Here is a 25,185-nt window from a genome sequence, read left to right as displayed (position 1 = left end):
TGATTGTTCTTGATTCTCCACTTATTTCTCATTTTATAACTGAGTTTATATTTGTTCTTATTTTTTTATTTGGGTTTTTACTTAAATTTCCATTAGCATGCATTCAATATTAGTTTTAGTAAGTTAAGTGTGAAACTTGCTAATATACAGTGGAGTTCAAAAGTCTGATACAACTATCTTCAAACGTTTGGACCCCACAGTATACTGTAGCAACATCCACTAATACAGATATGGCTTTTCTACATGCAGTTAGTGAGCATAAGAAACACACCTTCTACGTCAGCTTCCAGGTTTGTTCCATCCACAACGATCTGAGGAGAAGCCTTCACCTCCAGGTTTCTCCTCAACCATGTAGTTTGCTCCAGAGAGGAGCCTGCAATCGTCCCGATGGCCTCCACAACTTTATGGGTCACGTCCTGAGTACACAAAGAATATTCAGTATGTTAGTAAGGAGCATGTCCATACCGGTATTCCTTACTGTAATTCACTCTATAATCCTGCGCAACTGTCTAGTGTCAAACTAAATCAGACCTTCAACTTGGCATTAGAGGGGAAAAAAGTGTCATCTTATGACAATAAAGTAAACAATTAAGAATAAAACTTGTTTTAACCATCATAGCATAGTCACCCTACTGGCCAGACATTTGATATGATCTAATGGAAACCTCCAACACCTCGTTCACACTTTCTATGGATAAGGGAAGCATATATATATATATATATATATATATATATATATATATATATATATATTATGAAGTATATGTTGTAGTTTTGCCTTTTGCTCACCATTTTACTGATCAAATATTTTTGTTCTTTGTATTTCTGTACTGTTTGATAAATGAATTAACAGATTCTAGGGGGAAAAAAGAACTAAACTGGTTGGAAATTGGTTAAATTAATTACCTGCAGCTCCCTCTGGTCCTTCTTGTTCTCCAGATTGGGGTTCTTCAAAATGAACTCATTCAGAACTCTAGAGAAAGAAAGACAAAAAGAAAGCCATGTTAAACCAGTTAAAATCTAGGTATGAGCTACACAATAATCACAGGATTCACAATAATACACACAATAGTACAGCTGATTCCTCAGAGGTTGTGAGGATTTAACGACACCTTTACAACAAATAAAATGACAGAAATAGGAGAAACGAACCCCAGTATAAGAAACTGTCCAGGGGCAGGAAGACCTAACTGTACAGAGTCCTTCAGCAGGGCCAGCAGAGACGGCCAGCTGTCCACTAAACTGGACACAGGGATCCTACAACAAAAACAAGCAAGAACACAAGGTGATAACTGAAGAGGTTAAACAACTCGACACAAATAGGACTTTATGAAGGTTAAATGGATTTGAACAATATGAGCAGTTAAATAACAGGGATAAGTCTATTATAGTCTAATGTTCTGAAGCAGTGGACTCACCTCTGGACGTAGGCAAAGAAGAACTGCAGCATGCAGACCTCTAAAGAGAGATGCTTCTATGGGTAGAGTAATGACATAGTGATTGACCAGGAACAAGGTGAAATTAAATAGACTTCAAGAGATTCAAGAAAACAAACAAAATCACAATGTTCCTAAACTTGTGTAATTGAAATATATTTAATTCTTTAGTTAAAACTCAAAAACTTCTGTTGCAGTTGTGCAAACAGTGACATTTGTGTTGTGGTTATACAGAAAGATCTTACAGCTCTGCAGGGTCTTTTGTTGAAGAGACAGGTGATGAAGATCAAACTTTTTGAGCCACAGAACAAATGACAGCAGCAAAAAACAGAAACACAAACCTTGTCCTTTGCGATGGCAGGTGGCTGTTTCAGAACCTCTTTGACAGTCTGCATGACTGTTTCCGTGCGCATAGCACTCACTGAACGAACCAGCTCAACCAGCAGCAGCTGCTCTTCACTGGCTACAGGGATCACCTGAAAGACGTCGTATGAATGGTTTAAATGCAGTTTACTCACTTCACTCAAACTAAAACACGATACGGCGCAAATATAAAATCTGAATATCATGTTGCACAGTATGTGTACTGCATTTTTGATGATAACTACTGATTACATCCGAGACAAGACAGATCCAAATCCACCACTGGAACATTTTGAAGACATCTCTTAAAACCAAGCTTGTGTAAGGATGGTATGAAGAGAGTTACATTTTAACATGTTGGCAAAACTGTCTATTCTTGAAGTGCACTACACAAGACTACACAAGAAAATAAACAAAAGCCAGGATTATGTTGTTTTGTTGAGCATAGTTTGAGAGCAGGACTTTTTTAATGCTCTCACTCAAAAGCCTGCACTTGCACTCAAATAGCCGCTGCTCATGCTTTGACTGTGCGCTTGCAAGGTTATGAGAAATAAAACTGTCCCGACCCTGTTATGGGTGTGTTAGCGTTACATCTTTAAGAATCCTATAGGGGAATGTGTGAACCCGGTTAAAGTAACCACCTGTACGGGACTCTCAAAGTAAAGCAAACATACTCACAAAAAGGGTGGGACAATTTAATTTGTCATCACTACACCTGGCATTCTATTAGTTGGGGAATATTGACTTGTAGCACCAACAAATCCAAGTGCAGAAGAAAATATCCCACAGTTAAGCCTAGAGTTTGACCACAAGCGGAGCAAATCGAAGCACAAGCAGGGGCTATATGAGTGTGAATACAGGACTTTGAGTGAAAGCATTACAAAATCATATTTATCTCATTAAGTCCTGCTCTCAAACTGAAAGACCAAACTCTTGAATACAGATAAAAAAAAAACTAAATTCAAACAGTGTCAACTTTAAAAAGGGATTGACATATTTTTTTTCATTGCTACAACTCCCACCTTATTTCTGACTGGAGTCTTGACCTGTTTCCTCTCGTTCCAAACGTAGGCAATTGCTGCCATGAAGTGAGCACCGTGGTTCATTGAGATTGGACCCAGTAGCTCTAAAATTTGCTGACGAAGGTTCTGTAGAGTAAATACAAGTGAGGACCTTAGGTTAGACCTTAACAGCTGATAAGTAACAGTCACAATACTCAACAGGCTTTGCCACCACCAATGACTTGTAAATATCATTGAATGTAAAATGTCAAGCTCAGTGTAATATCCTCATACTACTAGGAAGACATTTCATTACATCAAAAACAACCTAACTCCGTGAAGACAAGGATAATAACTGTTTGAGGACAAATACAGAGCCACAACTGCTGGGTAAAAAGCTTTTACTCTCAATAATGAGATGTATGAGTTGCTGTTTTTACTGTTGAGACCAGTAATGCAAGTATGGAGTTATTTGTGTACGCTCTGGGATAGTTTTGTCTTCTGATGTACACCATTTTCTACAGTAACAGTTACCTAGTCTACAACTGACTGACCTCTGAAGTGCTGCTGACATTTTAAATTATGCCCTTGAACCAAATTTGACTTCATTACATGTGCTAATTGAGTTTTTGTGTTTAGTGGGGTACCTTCGTGGAGCCCAGGTTGATGTTGGAAGCAGAAGCAGCGGAGGCAGCGGCTGGCTTGTCTGAGTTGTCAGCCTGGTGGAGGACACTCCAGAGCAGGGTGACAGACGACATGATGGTGTGCAGGATGGACAGGATACCTGAGCGAGCCTCAGCCAAGTGCTTCTGGTCAACACTCACTTGTAGCTGAGAGGCAGAAAATGCAACAAAACAAAACCCTCTGTAATCATTCAATATTGTAATACACATTTCACCCACACATTTATCAAATAAGGACATAAACATCATGAATTCAGAATTGCTTTACAAAAACAAGTCTATGTACATGTTTAACTTGGTCTGCTATAATAATTTGGTGCACAGCGCCCTCACCTGGTGATATTGGGAAGTGGGATCCAGCAGGCAGTAATGGATGATGGCTGTTATTCCCTCCAGTACTGTCAGAATCAGGTCAGGGGGGATGCAGAGAGCGATCCACTGCGGTCTGGAAGACAGAGGGAGAATATGCAGGTTAATCAATGGAATTTTTGAATACATTTTTGAATATGTCAATACAAAATTTGAAATGTTCCACATAAAGTACAATTGACACATCAGAGAGATGGATGATGTAATTGATGGTCAACAGTGCCATCTGGTGTCCAAACCCTTGCTATGTTATTATATTGCTTTGTACTTCCTGTAGGATTGTTGTCTGTGATGTAGTATTGATTATAGGTGTCACATCAATACGATCCATGTGGGTGTTTATACCTTATATCAATTATCCCCGTCTCGTAGCGGTACTGCTGAAGAAGGTTGTCCAGGTTCCTGCAAAGCTGGAGAGTGACGGAGGCCACGACCCTCTTCAGCACCCTCCCCATGTATGGCAGTGTGGCTGTTATAAGCCCGATCCACTGTGGATGCATCTTACACGCATGGTGCTGATGGAGTGCCCTGATCACTGCACACAGGAACATTCCCTGCGATGTGATTGGCTGTCCATGCAAGTATTGAAGTGATGTCATGGGCTGCTGAGGGTTGACATGCTCCACTTCCCCGCCGAGAATCTCAAACCCTGCCCCGGCACCGCCTCCCGTCCCTGCAACTCCTGCGCCTCCTCCCACGGGTCCTCCTTCTCCTCCTTCATCGGCTGGCACCAGGACTCTGTGCTCAAGTACGACAAGGCTCTGCAACAGTCTTAACAACTGTGACTGGACAGCGCTACAGCTGTCAATCTGGTCCTCTGACAGGTTGATCACGCTATCCTCAGACAGACCCTCCTCCACTGTGGCCACATTAACACCTGCCACTCGCTGCTCGTGCCATTTCTGAGCGCTGAATATAGAGGACAGCAGGCAATGGAGGACCACCTTTTGAACTTTGCACTTGAAGAGGACATCACTGATGAAACTAGCAAAGCCCTTTGCAGAGCCACCTGTGACTTTGGAAAGCTCGCTGAAGAGGAGAGCTAAGACCTCCACGCTGGTCAGCTGCATGGCTCGGTTTCCTGCCAAGTCCTGAGGGCCTGCCGCCAAGTGGGCAGAGTAATAGCTTCTTAGGAAATAAAGACAAAGCGAGATGATTATCTCCAGGTACATGGCGCTGCGAAATGAGTGGGAGTGGGAGTCCTGGGGGATGGGGCAGTAGAAGTCTTTGCCCATTACAGAGACCCTGTGACGTGCTAGGAGGTTTTGGAGCAGAGAGAGCTGTGGAGTGTAGGTGTTGTTGATGCTGGTGGTGGAGATGGCACTTACAAACCCTGAGGGCGCTGCTTTTAGCATGGCTGCGATGGCTGACAGGGCGTGCAGGGCCCGGGAGGAGTCGTACAGCTGGAGGTAGAGCAGAACATGCTGGTAGAGAGGGTGGATGTTAAAACGAGGCGGGGCAGAGGATGATCTGCGTCCTGTGACACTGACACCCCCAACACTTCCACCAGGGCAGCCACTGGGTGAGCCAGTGTCACTCTCAATCTCTGATACCTCACCTTCCCCACAGCTGTACCAGTTCTCTAGGTCCAGGCTGTCCCCAAAGAAAATACTGGGCGGCCGCAGTTTCTCGGCTTGACTGGCTGCCTTTCTCTGCCTCATCTCCTCTTTCCTCTTGGCCTTCTTGATTTTGGGCTTTGCCCCGGGAGACTTGTCTGCCAGCCTCTCCATGATTTTCCCTTTAAGACTGAGCTGGGTGCTGCTGTGGCTACGTTTGCGGGCCTGAGGGTCATCGACCCGCAGGTTGTGGTCTGGGGTGGCTGGGTCAGAGCTGTCTGGCAACGTGACAATGGAAGGAGAGGAACTATGACGGGTAATACCGTCTTTACGTTGCTCCTCTGCCAATATATCAGCCTGTGTGACAGAGAGGAACTCGAGCGTTCCTCCAGCCAGCATCTCCGGCAGAGTCTGGTGGTTGGAGATGGAAAGAGGACCGCCGTCAAGACGGAGACCAGTCGAGGTATCTGAGGAAGTGCTGTCTGTGTCGGTCTGCGGCCAGTTCTCAGGTGGATATGAGACTTCAAGCGATCCCTCATCTGCTAAAGTCTGAACCCTGTCGATAAGCTCTTTAATAACAGAGGACACAACAACTTCCACAGAGTCCTCTGACAAGTCATCTGAGGAACCAGGCTGCTGGTCTGAACCATTTACTGTGCTGTTGACACCCTCTGGTTCCTCAAAGCTGCCATTTTCCACTGTTGACGAATGAGAACCACTGGACTCTGAGCTCTGGGCCTCCCCCTGCTGGTCAGCAGGCTGATATGCACCAGCTAGTTGCAAGTTATCACTGCTCAGGCTCAGTAAGGACAGGCTGTCACTCAGCGGGTTCACAGTCAGACAGAACGGCTCCATGTCGCCCATCGCCAGGCTTCGGAGCTCATCTTGTGTAATCCTCTCCCCGTGGAACTGACCGAAGTCTAATGATAGACAGAAAGATTTGTTAACACAAATATAGATATCGTAAAGAAACTAAATAATTGAATGGTCATTGCTCACTGTCGGAGAAGCCAGATTCCCTGGTGTAGGTAAGTTCTGATGGCTCCTGTTCAGGTGGTTCAGGAAAGACCTGGGCCCAGTGCCGCTGGGCTTGTACCTTCTGAATGGACACTCTGTGGGTCTTTGGGTGGAGCAGTACGAGGAGAAGTGGCTCAAGGACCCGAGCGATATCATGTCTCTGAAGGACCTGATTGAGCCAAGCCCGACCAACAGCAGTGGTACATGGATCCCAATAACTCAGACTGTCGAGCATGATGAAGAGCGATCTGCGGGAATAAGTGAAATAGAATGGAGAGAGAAAGTGGATAAGGGAAAAAAATTTAGATAAAATTGAAAGATACAACTGCATCAAGGGAGAAAAATGTATCACAATTGCAATGTTGTCAACAGATCCTACCTGTCAAACGTGCGACTAAAAGGAGAGGACTTGGTGATGTTCAAATCTCGTGTCAAATGCCACAGCACAGAAAACTTCACGTGGGCCTCCAACCTAATTCTCTGGAAGAAAACAAAAGGATTTAATGGTGAGTGTGTGTATGCGCTTCTGTTTTACTGTTAATGTGTGCACTCTGCTGACCTTGTCTCTGTGCATGAGTTGCTGACTGATGACGTCCTCACAGATGCTGGAGGAAGGCACCAGGTTGTGGAGCTGGTAAAAAAGCTCCACGCTGCGTTGATGGTGTTGAGGTGTTCCTTCGCTCAACTGGTCCCACAAGATCAAGGCCACACTCTGAGAAGAGGAATAACACATTTAGACCTGATGCAAGAAATGAGACACGTGTGCTTTTTATATGATATGTCGTGTTCAAGATATGTGACGGACAAAAACCATTGGGATTTGCTAAAATACTTGCGAGAAAGTGGAAATGTAGTTTGTTTGTTAGCACTCTTGAAAAAAGTTGCATTTCAGACAATGGCTGAAGACCTAAGTGACAGGACCAGTATTAAAGCAGATAAAAAGCATTGGTTTATTTATGAAAAAATAAAAAAGGACAATAACAATGAAGAAGATCAAGACCCAGACAATATGCCTGCTGACCAGCTGACCAAAAGCTCAGTCTGCAAGAGACATGTTTGATGAAGAAGAAGAAGTGGATCTTGGTGAGTTTGCCAGCATTATAATGTTTTTTTTAATGTTAATAAAGTGTAGTAAAATAAGGATTTGCAATTAAAGCCAAATGTTAAAGCTATCAAATGTTCCAGAAAACCCTCAGAAGGGCTTGTTTTCAAACAACACTTGAGGTTTTAATGTGCGTTTTTATTGGACACCTTAGGTCTTAATGGGTTAAAGATAGAAAAAACATGAAAACAATGAAGACCACCAACAGTTTGGCTTCAACCTGAAACAAGATCTCTAACCTTGAAGAATTCTGTCTTATCAGCGATGTACTTGAGGATTCCCTGAGTGAGCGGTGGCCTGATGACAACAGCAACGCGACCCTGGCTGGGGCTCATGGGCTGGGGGGACTCTGTGTTGTCGCCAGACGCCACACTCTCAGCTGTCACCATGGCAACCGACTGAGTGAGTCCTATGAGGTCCATGAGTAGGGAGATGGCGACACCCTGCAGGCTGAAGTCACTGGCCAGGCAGGAGGCATCCATCAGTGTCTGCAGCCACACTGGCAGACGGACCTGTTCACTGTCTGTATGGATGCAGTAGGGATATACTTTAACCCAATGCAGTACAGCTTTATCTTTACTCAGAGGTTTTATTGTTGTACAGTTTCCCTCAAATATTCAATTACAATATTCAGATAGTCCTTCCCACCAGTTTAAGCATAGCAGCATCATACATATTTTAAGTACTTCCAAAAAGAAATTGGCCTTATTATAATTATATGTTTTTGGTTCTTACCCAACTGCTCCTCCTGTGTGGGTGAGGACTTGAGGTTGCCCTCTGCGATGTAGACAGGGAAACTGGAGCATTCTAGGAAGAGCTGGCAAGCAGCAGTGAAGGCAGCAACATACTCCCTATGGACCAAGCCGCCTTCTGAGCACATCTCAGTATAATCACAGTGCTGGGGGCCCTCTGAAACCAGGAGCCCCGAACGCATGACTTCAGTTCTTTCATCCTCAGGTCTGTCCACCCGTCCCGGGGTGATATACAGGCTGATGAGCCGGGAGAGGAACTGCTGGAAGTGCTCCAGGCAGCACTGCATGACTGGTTTGTCCACAGGCTTGGTCTGAGATGGGCCTGAGGAGCGTCGGCCTGCTTTGACCGCTGAGTGGGAATGGGGGATGCTTTCCGTTTGCTGGGGGCCATCTCCCAGGTACTGGACAAAGTCTGTGAAGCCACTTTCTGAGGAGCGACTGCTGGAAGGGTTTTCCCCATCCTCAAATACGTCTAAACTGCCAGGCTGCTCCAGTGTAGCTGGGAGAGGCTGCAGAAGGAGAGGCAGGTGATAAAGGACATTCAGCAAAGAGTGATGAAAATAATGAGTTTTGCTATTGTGAAAATACAGAGAGCCAGGAAATTTCAGGATGCAGATTTCCAAATAGGGCTGGCCGGTATATTGACTTTTTACATTGTTTCAATATATTTTCAAAGTAGGTATACGAGTAAGCAATACCATTTATATCAATATGAAGCAATGCTCATGTTTGCATCTCTACAGAGGAAAAGAGAGGGTGTAAACACTCCAAAAGTTGATTGGCAGGTCCTTTAATGGAGGGAAAAGCACTAGTCATCAATTGTATCTAACTTATTTATGTTTTGGGATGGAGTTATGATCCGAAGGGAAACAAAGGCTTCTTTGTAATATTGAAGTAGAACCATACATTTTCATATGACAATTGTTGTGGGGCAAAATGACTCTTCTCAATTTGACCCCCTGCAGAGATTTTGTATAGTATACAGTATAAGGCCACTGCAGAAATTGTTCCAAATCTATGAGCAGAATTGTTTCAAGACAGAACTGGATGTGTGATTGTTACATCCAGCTTCATTTGCAAAGTGATGAAGTACCTTGAATCATCAGCTGGTATTAAATTCTGCCCAAAATATTGTAACTGTAATATATAACATATACTGAAACTCCAATATAAAATGACAGATACCTGGATAAAGGACTTGGTTAATGTTCAAAACACTTACACCATTTCAGTTATTTAGTCAGTAATAACCATGTGCCAAACTATTGGTTATAATAACATATGTCTCTCAATAGATGGAGACATTAAACATTATTAAAACAACAATATTAACCACAACCTTTCGCTGCACTGTGTTCTGTACACTGGTCATCTGTATATGAACCTGTGGGGTCAGACCTGAGGAACTAAGCATAGAGTGAACTGTACACCAGATGTACATCCTGCTGCAGACAGACTGACCGACCAATAAAGTTCACACAATTCTTCGTCACAGTCAGGCTCTGAGGGCCTGAGAGAGTTGTGGGATACATTTTGATTGAGGCAGCTTGCACTTCTGGAGCCTGGACTCAGATGGCACGTTAGCTTGCATGTTCTCTATATGCCCCTCAGGGTGGGGGTGGGGGCGTTATAGTATTCAGTGGATGTATGTGGGATGTTTTCCACTCTGATGGATATGACACACCTGGAGGCATAACAGGCTAATCTACTCCTCTCCTTCCTCAGAGAGAAAAGGCGAGCTTGGGCTCAGCTGTTGGTTTAACCATCTTCTGTCTTTCTACTTGTGCTCTCTTCTGCCCCTCATGGGTCTATCTCCATCCAGTAAAACCCTGTCTCATCTCCAGACATGGGACTGGGTGACTAAACTTTTAATCACGACTCAATGATCTCTCAAACACTTTATCAACCAGGTTGCTGGACGGGGACCAGGACGACCAAGCATTTGCTCTGAGCAAGTCTTCAAATGCCTTGTGTCATGGGATTATGGGACGGCAGGGCCACCCAGCCAACTGCAGACCAGGACAGGAGGCTGGCAGAAGGACAAAAGCCGGAGGGGCCCTGTTCAGGGACCAGGGAACACCATCAGAGCCTGAACTGATGGGATTTGGGGAATTAGCTTGTAGGGGAAGTGGGTCGAGTAGGTCAAACTGGGACTGCTCTGACTAGAGGGCAGGAAAAGGTTTATGTTTTTCATCAAAGACTTTTTGAAGCATCAGAGACAGAAGAGAATCATGGAAGTTTCTTTCAAAGTCAGAGGTTGGCACAGCAGTGGCATTGACATTGTTTTGGTGCCATGATTCAATCTTCACACAACATTACTTTTAAAGTTCAGATTGCTGCTATGTTAACACTACATGACTTTTCTTGTAGTAACAAATCTTGAATCAATCAATCAAATTAATGTGTATTGCACACTTAATTTCTCATTAGCAACATTGATCTGTCAGTGCAGACCATGGTGATACATACAAAAGTATGTTTTTCCTCACAAAAGTGTGTGTGAAAAAAGAACAGAAGAAATGATATACCATTTATGAGACTGGATTTTTGGGGGGGATGTCAACAAGAACCAATTTATCTAACATGTTGATATGCAGCAAAAAAGAAAAAAGAAAAGAAAGATAAAGAATGGATTTATCCATGCTTGTAGATGTTGTACTACTCCTCCTTTGGGTTTCACCTCACTGTCTTTTAGGGCGTTTCACACCTAAGGGTTTTGACCAAGGTCCTAACAACGTTTCATGTCTTTGTTACATTGTTTACAATTGATCCAGTTAGTTTTGGTTTCATATTGCAATTTAGGTAACGGACTAAACAAGGTGTAAAAGCCCCCTTAGTCTGATTGGCTATAGCTCATTGTCACAACCGGGCCACAACACTTGCTTCTGCAAGTGTCTCAAATTGTGTCTTTAAACACTTGAAAATGTTGATCGATCAACAATTTGCCTCTGACCTGACCCTTTCCTCTGCGATTTCAAAAACTGTGAAAGATCCTTGTTGAAATGGTGTGGTGTGAAGTAAAAGTAGTAAAAAAATTCCTAATTTATTTATTTTTCTTCCAAAAAACAGCATTGCCACTTAATATTTTATTGAAATATTGTCCTTACCCGTTTGTCCTCCTTGTCTCTGCTGTTATCCTTTGCTGATCTTGAGGAGTTGCCAGTGGAGTTAGAATGACCCTGAGGCCCCTGGGAGCCCGAGGGCAGGGCCAGAGGGGACACCAGAGGGGGCTGCACTTTGCTGAGGATCTTGGAGCAGAGGCGAAGACAGTGGGTGAGCTCCCCGAGGCCCAGGGCCTGCAGATGACAAGTCAGAGCCGCCACCATGCGCAACAGCAGCTGAGGAAGATGCTCAGTCTGGATCTCTATGTACGTCTCCTGAAAGTTTCAGAAAAAACATAAGTGAGGAAATAAAGGTCCACTTATCAGGAATCTGGACGGAAGTGAAGCTAATATGATGTAATTACTGCTCGTAACTTCATTAGAGTTCTGTTGGACTATTGGAATCTTTGTAATGATCGAAGTATCACAGTGTGCTTGAATAAATGTGTTTTCATACACATTCAAATCTAGAATGAGCTCCCTCTCGTTTTATCCTGAACCTACATAATCAGGGCAAAATATTCTCTGCTACTGTCATTTTCAGTCAAAAAATTTTAATAAATAAAAAATAAAAAAGCTTTTTGTGCTGGTGGTTTAGTATTCACTTGACTAAATACAATTGAATCTTGTCTTAAGTGAAGGCTCTTTAGTTAAGTTACCTTTATCATTTACTATATATATTAGACCTGTGGACATACATGTAAGGATACTTACTTTTCTTCATATTTGGTGTATTTGTGGTTTTATTGCGCTGTGTCTTGAGTGGGGTGATCTTCTCATGAAGTTTTTTTAATATTTTAACTTAACAAGAAAATTACATTTTTATAAAACAAAAAAAAGCAAATGATAAAAAAAAAAAATGTAATCATGGGAGTAAATTAGAATAGTCATATTTCTTACAAATATGTGAGCAAATAACTGCAGGCATGCAGAACGTACAGACACACTGGGCAGAGATTTCATTTTCACAAAATCCATACCAAACAGCCAGGATAATTTTTTTCACCACATGTAAATGACTGTTAGAATTCCACCGCCACCTTGGGATCATGTTCATTTTTTGGTATTAAAATATGACATGTGAGCCAATCATCCAGGACAGGAAGAAAGATGCTCTGAGGAATGTTGGCAGGACATTGCAGAAATGTTATCATAGCCTCAGTGAAGCAGGGTGAGGTGAAAAAGCAGGAAAGAGCAGTACTTTACCTGGCAGATTACCCTCATGCTTCTAGTAGGCTTCAAGGAGAAAGAGCAGATAGTTTGAACAGACAGGAGCAAGCAGAGCACAGGCCACAACACTTTGTTTGCGGAAACACACACACACACTTAACCTCTCACTCACAATCTCTCGGAACACAGGGTTCTCTATCCATCACACACACACACACACAAGCATTTAAACAGGGTAATAGTAGACAGAGAAATTTCCAACCTATTTAGATTGGAAATACGTTATAGACAAGCATATTTCTGGAGGATGCAAACAACATTTTGTATGGAAACCTAACACACAGGTCTTTTCTAACCTGTGTAGGGGCTGCAAATATACACACACAACAGATGGGACGCACACACACACACCATAATGGTGGCCATTACATCCAAGAATTGGAGTTAGATGACAAATCTGACTAGATGAAGGCCAAATGGCAAATGGACATGAAAGTCATTTGTTGGGAAAATGTTGGATTCAAGGAGGGAGTGTGTGAGCCACAAGGGAGCGAGAGTAAAAGAAATAAGATGAAAAGCACGAGCAGAGGTGGGAGACAAGGGACTGAAGAGGAGGTAACAGAAAGAATGTGTAAAGAGAAAGAGGTGGAAATACGAAAAGGTAAAGAGAAAGAAGGAATAATGACAAAAAAGACAGAAACTAAAAATTGAGCAATAATGACATGCTGAAAAGAAAACGAAGAGAAGGAAAAGAGTGAAACAGAAAATGAAGGAACATAACAAGTTAAATAGTATAAGAAAATTCTGGGAGAGTGAGAGCAAAGACAGGAAGGATGAAAATGAATTCAAAGACATATAGAAAGAAAGACTGAAAGAAAAAGACAGACAGAAAACAAAAAGTCTCACCAAAGAAACAATATCCAGCAGGAAATCGACCAGCTGACAGAACTCTACCAATGAGAGCTCAGGAGGATCTACGCAACCAGAATGCTGCTCTGCACGTGTGCTGCTGTTCACCGTCCTCCTGCATCGGGGCAAAATGTTACTGTGAGTAAAGTACAACTACTACTTATTAACTTCTGTGTTTTTGAAAAAAAAATAAAGACATGCGAGAGCCTTTGGGAGCTGACAGCGGTGTCAATGAGTTGCAAACAAAAACTTTGATTTTACAAATGAGAAAAATGTGCACATCCAGTCGGCTTGATGTTAAGATTAGAGTTCTGCTGTGAATGTAGTTTTATGTGGAGAAGTAGCATCAGCAGCATCACTGTGACTTTGACTCTTTACAATGAGGAAATTCCAAAAGAATGGCTCCAAAAACATGACAAAGTTTTGTTTAATGTTTGTTTTGTGTTTAGAATGTTCCTGATACTAGTAGTGCACTTAAAAAAATGACAGCCTCTGTGTAAATGTACACATTGATTTGCACACACAAACCTGCAGCATTCCTCAAACCAGCGAGCGATGTAGTCCCACATGTAGTACGGCTCAAACGAGTTGAACAGGAGGTTGGCTGTTTTAATAAGTTCGGCCGTCTTCTTGTTCTCTCGTAATTTGCTAAGAATGAAAACAAAATTTATAATCTTGTCAAAACAATACTTGAATCTAAATAATATGCAACTGTTGATAATAAGCCTTCATTTCTTAATATAGTATAACTCTAAGAATGAATAAATGACGAGTTATTAATCAAAAAAAGTATCAAATATTTACACAATTTACAGGGTAACATTTGCCACAAAAATCTAACACCATATTACTCCCCAGTTTGTATATTTTATGTTTAAAAAAATCTGACTTTTGACCATTTGTCATTATTTTGTCATCAATCACTTTTTTTTTTAAACTGCACATAATTTCATATCTATATTTTGTAATTGTACTTATAAAATCTTTTGAAGTATTTTGTAAAACTGTTATATCATATGAATGCGTTGTATTACTCACTCATTTTATGTTCCAATGTTGTCACTGTTGATTAGATGTTATCTAATTTAAGATATCAGAGTTGTTCTATTTTACCTGTATTTTTATTTGATGAAACAACTACTATATGTAAATTTATAGGGTTCATTTCATTTTTTTCATTCACACAGGGAGGTGTTGGCCTGGGCTGACCTGCTGAGGTGTGTGTGGTCTTTGCTGAATGGACTCTGGTTTTGGAGGTCCAGCTCTGTTCGACACTGTGTGTGCAGAGTCCGAAACACCTCAATCAAAACGTCCTCTAGGATTTGTGGACCTGGAGAGAGACACATACCGACAGCAGGAATGATGTCCACAGTTGACGAATGTTTACAATATTAAATTCAGTTAATGAGACAGGCTTTATATGTCATGATTTATGGACTTACAACATTAACTAAACCGATGGTGTCTACAGTGTCACTTACCGAGCTCTGGTTTGTCCAGCAAACTGATGAGGATGCGAAATGGCTTGAGGTCGTGCATGAGGATACTCTCCTCTTCACCACCTCGGGCCTTGCCCTGCAAGATCCCTACCATCGCCTGGAAATACATACACAAGGAGGTACACGCACACACACACCTGTTACAGTAAAAATCCTGAAATATCTGTAAACTCCCAATCCACTTTTCACACCGCTGAAGGAACATTTATAAGCTTTGGATTTTTGTTTGTTTAGCTTTTCAGAATATTTGGCAATATCAATCTCATATTTGGATTAAACTCCCTTTCATTTAATTTTTTTTTTGGGTGTGTGTGTTTCATGCTTCGTTGGTCACGTAATGGGCTGATGCCTGGAACAGACGGTCTCTGTAGTAACAGCCTTGTCCCAATGGAGGGAGCTCCAATAATTGCCGGAGCAGATGGCAGAGGAGCAAACAAAAAACAGAAAAAAAAGTACTATCAAAAACAAAACTTCCCCTGCCTGTCGCTCTCTGTGCTCCCCGTTCCAACCCCTGGAGTACCGAAGCCTATCACATGCCAGGAGGGCGACAGCTGTTTTGAGCGTGATGAGAAAGATTTCCTTTATGTGTCCGTGTGTTAAATCTGTGGGAGATGTGGGAGCTGTCTTCAAAGAGATGACTGTGATGAACAGGACATATATGTATATGTAACCCCAGAGAGGATGTGGCAGGTGTGAAAAGAGAGGTATGATAAGTAATGGATAAAAAAATAAGGGCCAGAGCTACCAAATTTAGAGCAAGCCACACACACACACACACACACACACACACACACACACACACACACACACACACACACACACACACACACACACACACACACACACACACACACACACACACACACACACACACACACACACACACACACACACCTTGTTCCGTACAAATGTGATGTGAATTCAAATCTACACATAAGAAAATCTTACCCATCGTTGAGCTGTATTTGCAATGAGTTTGAACCCTCACCTGGACCAGCATGTCTTTAGAGAAGGTGTTGAAGTAGTGGCTAGCGTGCTCCTCTGGGTTGCTCTGTCGCGTGCTGCGGGGGCCTATTATCACCCCATTGTTATCAAAGCCTTAAAAAAAACAGATGTGCAGTTAGAATTAACATAACCACTTAGACATACATCCAGCACATTAAATCACAGACAAAAGACAAAGCACCTTAACAGAGTAGAGAAAATGGATGTTTAATTTTCCTTAAGATAAATTATTTGTATCTTGCAGTTCTTCTTAGTAAACTCCTAATGATAACCAATAAGTTCTAATCAAAAGGTGTGTAGGTCTTGGGCTGCATCACACTATGGAACAGGGCTGCACAGTTTGACATATATGTCTCATCTTGGTGTGATGAAAGAATTTACTGTTGTAGCACCCGTGTCATACAGTTGTGTGTGCGTGTGTACGGTGAAATGAGGGTTTGTGTACTTGTGTGAGGTGAATTGATGATGCATTGCTATTCTACTTGGTAGTTGTACTCTGTCGTATGAGTAAAAACTATTTCAAAAATGTCTCTGAGTCCATACATCAAACACCAAGTCCCACAATTAACACCCTTTTTTCTCAGCGCACCTAGCAAGCGAGTTAAGACAGAAATGTTACGACTTGGTTAATGAACGTAAATTAAGGAAAATGAAGCTTAAGGTAACGTACAGCCCTGTGGCAGCATAACCAGTTTCAGATGAATAATACAGTAATATATCCCATTCATAGATGGAAAAACCCTAACTGGCTTGTGATCTGGTTTAAAGCTGCCGTTAGAATCACACTGTGCTGCAAATCATCACTTATGACTCTGACCTTCACTCCACATCAACCTTGTTGCTAATCATTTCTGCTAATCAGGAACTTGAGATTCTAACTCTACAATCATTACAAGTAGCTCCAGATAAGAATCAGCTTGATACATTCAGTCCATCCTCACTCATGCAGACACTTACCGACATGATCATCACAGTGAGTTGGAAACAAGAGAAAATACAGTAAGACAATGACCACAATAGACATTAGCATGGTTTATGTTGCACAGAACAGAAAAAAAACATCCATAAAAAAGCAGCCATAGACCTGAAGTGTACACAAATGACAAAACAGAACAATGTGTATGCAAGACTTGTATTCATAAATCAGAGCTAATAAACAGGTTAATAAATGAATCGGGAATATATTTGATGCAGTAATCTTGTGAACAAACCAACTCCCTTTACTCTCACACTTCTCCTGTAGGGTAATTTCCTCTACGATATTATTCTAAAATGACATGATGAGTGGGAACCCTGATACTGTAAATCTGTGTGTGCTGGTGTGTGTGTGTGTGTGTGTGTGTGTGTGTGTGTGTGTGTGTGTGTGTGTGTGTGTGTGTGTGTGTGTGTGTGTGTGTGTGTGTGTGTGTGTGTGTGTGTGTGTGTGTGTCGCACCCAGCAGCCAGGCATAGAGTCTGCGATTGAGGGACATGTCTCTTCTCAAAACCACATGCAAGGCTGCTGACAGGATCCGGATCATGTCAGGGCGAGTCGCCTGAACACAACAAAACACAAGAGAATGTTTGTGACTGCTCCAATATGTCTTTCACATACACACAGACACGCTAACAAGAAGGCAGATTATGGTTACCGGCTAATATGTCAATTACACGTCTCAAAATCAATCCTAACTTCAGTCAAAGACGCACACAGGTCATTATCATACTTCAGGTATGATACACAGGCCTGTAGATCAGAGCTCACCTGGCTCATGTGGAAAGGGAAGCAGAAGAGGATCAGGTCCAGGGTGCTCCTCTGCACCAACACACTGGAGTCCTGGACTGAGGTGCTGACCGCCTCCACCTGGTGAGAGCAGAAAAGAACTGTGAGTCAACCTGTGTACAAAATACACAACCCTACACATCATTACACTATTCAGACTGACACAGTGACCAAAGATAAACCTGCCTCGTTGGTCCATTGTTCAGAACATTTCTTTCATCATACGTTTTACAAACTGAGTAAGCATCTACCATCATAAACATCTATGATCTTTTTTTGTCTTATGCTATTCATCGGGCACTTTCCAGTCAAACTACTCCCATTTATCTTCTGTGTAACTAATATTAAGTTGAGTTTTTTCCAAATCCGCCTCCAGACACTAATAAAATAAACCAAATGAAAACACTGCACTGCTGTTTAATAAACCAAATCACTGTAACATCAGTAATGATAAATTGATATTTTGCTAGAGGGTGATGCAGTATGTTTTGTCCCTCAGCACCCTCACTAGAACTGTCACGTGTGCAAATCCCTCTTTTGTCAAACAGCCTCTCAAGTACCATGAGCTCGATGTCGCTGCCGATGACATAGAGCTGGTCTTCCATGGAGAGTTTGCGATTGAGGTGCAGCAGGACAAAGGAGACCCCGGGGAGACGCACAGCGGGGCTGGTCAGGATGCTGCCCCACAAGGCACTGTAGAAGGCCGACTGCTCCACTGCTGCAGCCACCTTCTCCAACAGGGTATTGGTTCTATGACAAACAAGGAGGACATGGTGGTACTCAGAGGTGAAAATACACACTGTGTGCTTGAGAGTGTGTTTCTGATCTGTTCAGGTGGAGAGCGTGAGACAGCTTTGTTCTGGGAAATTAAAAAGATATTCAAATATTTCAAATTAAGTATGATTTATTATATAGTTATTCACATTCTAATGTTATTTGGGTGTAATTTAATTGTGAATAGAAAGTAGGGCTGAACAATTCAGACCAAAATTACAATAAAAGGTTATTTTGATCAATATTAAGATCACAAGTATTTATGATGAATATTCATTGATTTTAAAGACAATATAATTTACTGCACACACATTTAGATAACAGAGCACTGCCTTCACTTGAATGTTGTGCTACATTCCTGCTAATGTGCAAATGTGGGTATGGGCTATGGGAGTAATGTTTTTAGCGGCCTCAAGCCTCTGAAGTTCAAGAACCTCCGATAAAGATGGTCAATGACTTGAAGTACTGTGGGTTTACTGTAATTACCGCTCAGTCGCAGCAGTTGCATCAGTGGTAGAATTAGTCATCTGAGTGACACATGTTACAGGAGTGGGAGTCAGAAATTAAACCCAATGCTGAATTCAATCTGGGCAAACAAGGTCAATCTATAATTACCTTTAATAAACACAACAATTTGAATGCAATATTACACAGAGGTAACAGTGGTAACAGGAAATAGCTGCAAGAGGTGATCAAAATAATGCAATTTGCTGTTCAATTTTCTATTTTGACAGAAGCTAAATCAACTCAAAGAGACAAAGAGCACATTGTTTGTTATAGTTTTACTGAACAGGTACTTAAACTACATGTGTAGTTTTAAATGAAATGAGAAACAAGTTAGCCCTGAAGATGACCCCTGAAACAGAAACTGTGGTTTTAAAGTTAGACATTGATGTCAATCCATGGAAAGCGCACACGCACATACACGCTTGCGCACACACATGCACAAAACACAGAGACTGTATTCGACTTTCAAGCCATGCTGATAATATATAGACAATATAGATACATGCAGACAATGCACTATATACAAGCAATATACAGATAATGTTAAGACAAATAATAAACATAAAGTTAAAGTGTGTGTGGTAGAGCAAAGAAAAATAATGTACATCAATGTATTATTTGTACAATGCAGTATCAGTAGTTTAGTAGTATTAACTATCTAAGATACTGCAGTTTAACTCCAGCAACATGTGAGTATTGTCTCAAGGCCTCCATTCACCCAGTTATTACTGAAAATTACATTTAATTAATTTTCTGATTAAAGAAAAATAATTAAACATTTTAAATTTTTAAACCAACTAGCCATTTTTTTCTCCGCTACTTTTCTTTCTCTCCTTTCTGCCTTTGTCCTTTCAGAGTTTGTAAGTTAACAACAAAAGACAGGGCACCAGTAGGAATTGTTTGCTTTAAATTTTCAAGTCGAATCAAATGTACTTTATTGTCCCCATGGGGATATTTGTCTGGGGCCAAAGTGCTACAGCAGCTGCTGAACAGTACATTGTGTAACAAACAACAAAAACAGTACACAAGGAGATATTTTGTAAGACCCAGAATAACTACTTCAGTTACTTCAATTGCTGTAGGAGATCTGCAAGTTCACCTACTTCTTCATCCCTGTTTTCTATGAACTTTTCATTATTTTTCTTTTTGTTGACTGTTTCCTTGAGCAGTTTACTGCTGACCTTTGTACTGTTCCAGGTTATTCACTGGACTTGGGAAATGGATGTGTTGTTAATCTTCTGACTGGTAGTATACCTGTGTCAACACTGACTAGATTTTGTAATATGCGACACTGCCAGATAAAGACATGAACATACAATATCATCATGTGAAAAAGTTAGTAATCTTACCCAAGTAACAGACAGATATTTGTTTTTTAAAAAAGAGGTGGAAAAGTTCAGACAGAGACAAACATCTTTGACTATCTTCAGTTTTAGGAATGAATCTTGCAATGACTCATACATCTCATGTATCATTCATACAATCTGCAATCAATTCCTCTCCCCATAATGCCTTCTCCTAATGGCTTGTTCTGATGCCTGCATGTGCACGTTAAAATCTTTCCAAGTGTTTTTCTTTCCGTTTCTGCTCTTCTTACCTGTCATAGTACTCAGAGCCCTCCTCCAGACCAGGCAGGACCCCGGTCAGTAGCCCCTGGAGGCCTGGTTTCAGAGTCTTCCCCAGGGGCAGGTAGTAGGTCTCATAGAGCCCCAACAGCACAGGCTTCACAGACATGGCAGCATTGGAGAGTAAAGGGAACAGCCCAGAGCTGCAGGGGATGAAGAAGTTGAAGCTCATGTTCAAGATCAGATACTAGCAGAAAAAAGCTTGTGTTGAGTTCATTTATTGGCCCCTAGATTACCACATAGATCATACATTATTACCTGTAAAGAAAGAGGTCTTTGGCTAGCCTCTTGGGGCCAATGATCTTGAAGATGATCTCATATGTCTCCAAGGCCTTGCGGTGGACCCCGCTGGGCAGGGCGGGGTGGAGGCATTGGGCCAGCCGTTTGCCTATCGTCAACTTCTTGGGAACCACTTGATATTTTGCATTGTTCTGCAAAACCTGAGATGCACCGGAGGTAAAAAGAACATGGTTTAAAAAGCCATGCAGACAAGCAGTGTGACAACCACTCTGCATCTCACACAAGAGCACACTTATGACTTATGTTGACTTAATAATTATGTGGTATCCATGTGCAATATAATCTCGGTAAACAGATTCTGCATGTGAATATGCAGAATCTGTAGACGTGGCACGGAAAAAAAGTATCTCTGTTTTGTGTGGAGAAACACTTGACTTGTGTGATAAAAGAACTAGTTGGACTGTAAACAGTGCACAGCGAACAGAAGACAGAGCCTCGGCCCGGATATCCACTGTCTACACCAGAAGCAACAAACTGATTACAATACTGAATTTCTGTGACTTCGAATTTATGCAGTGAATTTATAAAGTTCCTGAAACCATCAATTGGCAATCAAATTTGATTTTGATGAATAAAATAAATCAGTGAAGGCCGGCTGCTACACCAAACCAATGACATCAAATGTAAATTAATGTATTTAGCTGATAAGTCTGTTGTAAATCAAAATTATCAGGTATACACAGGATTTTTTCCAAACAGGTAAAATCGCAAAATAACATATAAAGTCTTCTTTCCCATTGCCAGAAGAGTTAGCATTTCAGTTTTTTTTTGTTCACTGATGAGTTATGTTCGACATCACAAACACTCAGGAAACTGAGGAGCTCTCTCTCTCTCTGTCTTGCCAAAAGTGTTCACCTGGGTGTCATGTTTCTATCACTGCCGATTGGAGCCAGAGACAGTAAATACCCATGTCTCCTGGGATTTATTTATGATTCTATCCATTCCCATTGCAGACAAAAGCCAGATGTTAGAGGGGGTTTTTGACCAGTGGAAAGGGGCTTTTGCCTCCTCTACTACATGAAACAGTGCAGTGTAAACCAAGCTGCAGCCTCTCTGATCCTTACCTTGTTGAGTTTACCCAGTGCAGAGATGAGATCTGCCCACTCACTGGAGTACTCAAAGTTCTTGAGGGCTTTGTCCACTGCTGCCACATAGTTCCTGTACTTGGAGTCACTGAGCAGCTCCACTTCCTCTGCATTCATTCTCCTGGGTGGTTTTTATGCTATTGTAAAACACCGGGGACACATATATACATCACACCTAAAGAAAAAGAAAACAACAGAAAGACAACGAGAGGAAGATGAGACCAGAGAGATCACATCACAACTTTACAGGGTCAATGTGTAGAATTTAGTGACATCTAGTGGTGAAGTTGCATGTTGCAGCTGAATACCCCTCACCTCACCCTCCGCTTCCAAACATGAAAGAGAATCTGTGGTGGCTTCAGTTGTCATAAAAACTCAAAAGGTGTTTAGTTTGTCCAGTCTGTGCTACTGTAAAAAACATGGCTGCCTCCGTAGAAAGGACCTGCTCCAGATGTAAATATAAAGTATTTCAATATAAAGTGCCCATTCTAAGGTTAACAAACAATTCATACAATTTAGATGAAACGTACTAGAGAAAACATCCTAAGGATTATTTTGCATTCAATTTCTGCCACTAGATCCCTTTCACCTAAATCTTACACACTGAACCTTTAAGTTAAGTCATCTTCATGCTTGACCATGAAGAAAAACACCTGAGCCTATCAATTACTAGTATGTGCTCTAATGACTGAGTCATATGAATCAGTAGGGAGTTACATCTGACAGGAGCAGCAGCCAATACTAACTTTTATGTTTGATGTGTTTGGAAATGAAGCTGACGACAGGCTGAGTCAGATTATGACCTCCAAAAACAAACAAGTTTGAAGAAGAAGAGCGGTAATTAACTTCAACACAATGTCGCTGCTATCTACTCTAATAACACAAACTTATTCCTTACAACAGATATATGTGCAGCTGGTGAACAGTGACAGGACTGAGTCTGGTTGGGGTTTCCCATGACAATGCAATCACCACAGCCTCACCATGAAATGTGGTCTTGTTGGCATGAAGTAATGCTGTTAAGTTCTTGTCATTAGCCTAAGAATGCACATACTATTTCCAACCTACAATGTGAATACAAGTATTCACCTTTGAAATGTACCCCTGCCAAGGAGGTTATGTTTTCGAATGCTTTATGTGATTGTTAGTCAAGTTGTGCAAGGATTACACAAAAAACTACTGAACCGATTTCACAAAGCTTACTGGAAGGGTGTGGTATGGTTCAGGGAAGAACATGTAACATTTTGGTGCAGATCCAGACATTTTTTTCCACTTTTCTATAACCCTGTGAGATAGAGCTTTTCTTTGGACATTTTTGTTGATTTCTCAGACAATAGTTCTTGATGACAAAAAATCTGGGATGTTTAAGGGTGTGTGCAATCTGGTAAGGATCCGAATGTAAATCTGGATCTAGTGACTTTGATGTGGTTTCATGAGGGGACTTGGGACATGGTAGAGGTTTAATGATACATTCGGTATAAACATTAACAATACAATGACTTGTGCGGAATTAGTCATAATAGATTGTGTTTGTTCATTATTGTGACAGAGATGAAGATCTGATCATATCTAGATACTCATTTATACAAAAAGAGAAGTTAGTTAAAGGGGTTTCCCTTTCTTTTTTGTTCTGTTGTGTGTTGACAGACCTGTCAGTGTCAACAACAGGGAGCAGGAGTTCCAGTTTAACTGGGGATCATGGCAACTGGTGAATTGTTGTCTTTATTCCAGATGTTGTCGGTCGGTTGCAGATTCGTCATTTTCCCAAAGCGCCTGTGATACACTGAAGGTCTCGTTGAAATAAAGAGACAAAAATATAAATCATATGGGTAAAAAATATATATATATATATATATATATTATAAACGACATGGCGAAGCAGTAATAACTGCACATCTTTAAAATTATGTCTGCTGACTTTAAGCAGCAGCGACAGGAGGACAGATGAAGCTTAACACATCCAATAAAAGAATGTTCACAAACTTTACTCGCAAAAACACTGCAGGAGCTTCCACCTCCTCGATGTGAGGGATGTTTTCATATGACACGTGCTTGGTGTGTGTGCATTGTGATGATCACCAGCGTCAGAAGAAAGCACTTTGCGTGGAGCTGGCCACTCGTGTGTATTCTTCATAACTCCCTGTGTCCCCTATGAACGATGAGCATCAGTTTGTGAAGCCTGTTATTAAGTATGCAGCGTTTATTCTGACTATCACCAGATAACATGGGCGTTTCCTTAAACACACTTTTACCCATATGATTGATATTGATGTCTCAAGGTGATGTTGATAAGGACACATTACATTTTCTCGTGATGTGTTTTTGTCTGATGTTTATTTCAACGAGGCCCTCAGTGTATAACAGCACTTCAGACACAGGCGCTTTGAGAAAATGACGAATCTGGGACAGAGTCTGCAACCGACCGACAACATCTGGAATAAAGACAACAAATCACCAGTTGCCATGATCCCCAGATAAATTGGAACACCGGTACACACACCTGCCGCCCACACAGCGGCGTACGTTGTGTTATCACCGAATGGAGAATACATGTTGCTACATATGACACAATGACAACACAAAAACACCTTTGGTTAAAGAATATTCTCAAAATGTAATTATACGCGTCACTGCCAGTGTGGTTTGAGTGGGTCGGAGCTAACTGGCTAACAGCTACCTGGTCCCTAGCTGGGTGAGGTGCTTGTTTTCAGGTAACGTCCACCTGCATGACACTTGTAACGTCGTGGACTCAGGCTGATAGGAAATCTCACCGTGATCCGACACAGGCCAGCGGCTGTCATTCATTCGTGTGTCCGGCTGGCGGAGGAAGACAGAGACTGGCAGCTTCCGCGATGTGAGCAGCGAGCTGTGCTAACGCTAGCAGCAGGTTGTTGCAGTGATGGAGATGCAGCCAGGGCCCCGGCAGCTCTGATGTCTCCCGCTCACACGAGTCGCGTCCCGGTGACAGGAAGCAGCTTTGTCCGCAGACGACAGGTGACCATATGCTACATATTCCGGTGTGCCGCTGTGTGTAAATAAACAGCGATGAGCGTCGTTAGCTTGAAGCGCAGAGAGACGTCTGTCAGCTCCCAGACTGCACTGCGGGTCAGTTCCGCATGCACGTTTTCCGCCCTACCAACGCCGGGAAGTCAGGCTGGAGAAACCCGGAA

At 41.9% G+C, this 25,185-nt stretch overlaps 1 protein-coding gene across 4 annotated transcripts in view; it reads right to left on the bottom strand.

The window, feature by feature from the left end:
- Positions 1-25,141, bottom strand: part of dop1a (DOP1 leucine zipper like protein A) — a 31,235-nt gene extending 6,094 nt beyond the window's left edge. The window contains exons 1-28 of one of the 4 annotated variants that reach the window (XR_004616590.1): positions 24,787-25,141; positions 21,995-22,190; positions 20,889-21,070; positions 20,603-20,773; positions 18,285-18,474; positions 17,707-17,805; positions 17,398-17,497; positions 15,947-16,056; positions 14,941-15,055; positions 14,669-14,789; positions 13,988-14,107; positions 13,457-13,574; positions 12,587-12,616; positions 11,387-11,656; positions 8,263-8,788; positions 7,767-8,050; positions 6,985-7,137; positions 6,805-6,905; positions 6,408-6,673; positions 4,198-6,328; positions 3,817-3,928; positions 3,448-3,630; positions 2,822-2,947; positions 1,778-1,912; positions 1,419-1,474; positions 1,153-1,257; positions 907-973; positions 272-416 (exon numbers count right to left, since the gene is read on the bottom strand). Coding sequence is in view for 3 of the 4 variants with exons in the window: in XM_034612095.1 (XP_034467986.1) it covers positions 272-416; positions 907-973; positions 1,153-1,257; positions 1,419-1,474; positions 1,778-1,912; positions 2,822-2,947; positions 3,448-3,630; positions 3,817-3,928; positions 4,198-6,328; positions 6,408-6,673; positions 6,805-6,905; positions 6,985-7,137; positions 7,767-8,050; positions 8,263-8,788; positions 11,387-11,656; positions 12,587-12,616; positions 13,457-13,574; positions 13,988-14,107; positions 14,669-14,789; positions 14,941-15,055; positions 15,947-16,056; positions 17,398-17,497; positions 17,707-17,805; positions 18,285-18,474; positions 20,603-20,773; positions 20,889-21,070; positions 21,995-22,132 (6,154 nt within the window). In the remaining variant the exon portion in view is untranslated. The remainder of the gene's footprint in view (positions 1-271; positions 417-906; positions 974-1,152; positions 1,258-1,418; positions 1,475-1,777; positions 1,913-2,821; positions 2,948-3,447; positions 3,631-3,816; positions 3,929-4,197; positions 6,329-6,407; positions 6,674-6,804; positions 6,906-6,984; positions 7,138-7,766; positions 8,051-8,262; positions 8,789-11,386; positions 11,657-12,586; positions 12,617-13,456; positions 13,575-13,987; positions 14,108-14,668; positions 14,790-14,940; positions 15,056-15,946; positions 16,057-17,397; positions 17,498-17,706; positions 17,806-18,284; positions 18,475-20,602; positions 20,774-20,888; positions 21,071-21,994; positions 22,191-24,786) is intronic. The other 3 variants (XM_034612095.1, XM_034612096.1, XM_034612097.1) reach the window with 3 other exon arrangements.
- Positions 25,142-25,185: the final 44 nt, after the last annotated feature.

The sequence above is a fragment of the Hippoglossus hippoglossus genome, chromosome 16, assembly GCF_009819705.1.
Source record: "Hippoglossus hippoglossus isolate fHipHip1 chromosome 16, fHipHip1.pri, whole genome shotgun sequence".
Taxonomy (NCBI): Eukaryota; Metazoa; Chordata; class Actinopteri; order Pleuronectiformes; family Pleuronectidae; genus Hippoglossus; species Hippoglossus hippoglossus.
Note: the sequence above shows the minus strand (reverse complement) of the source record. Positions and strands in the feature narration are given on the sequence as shown.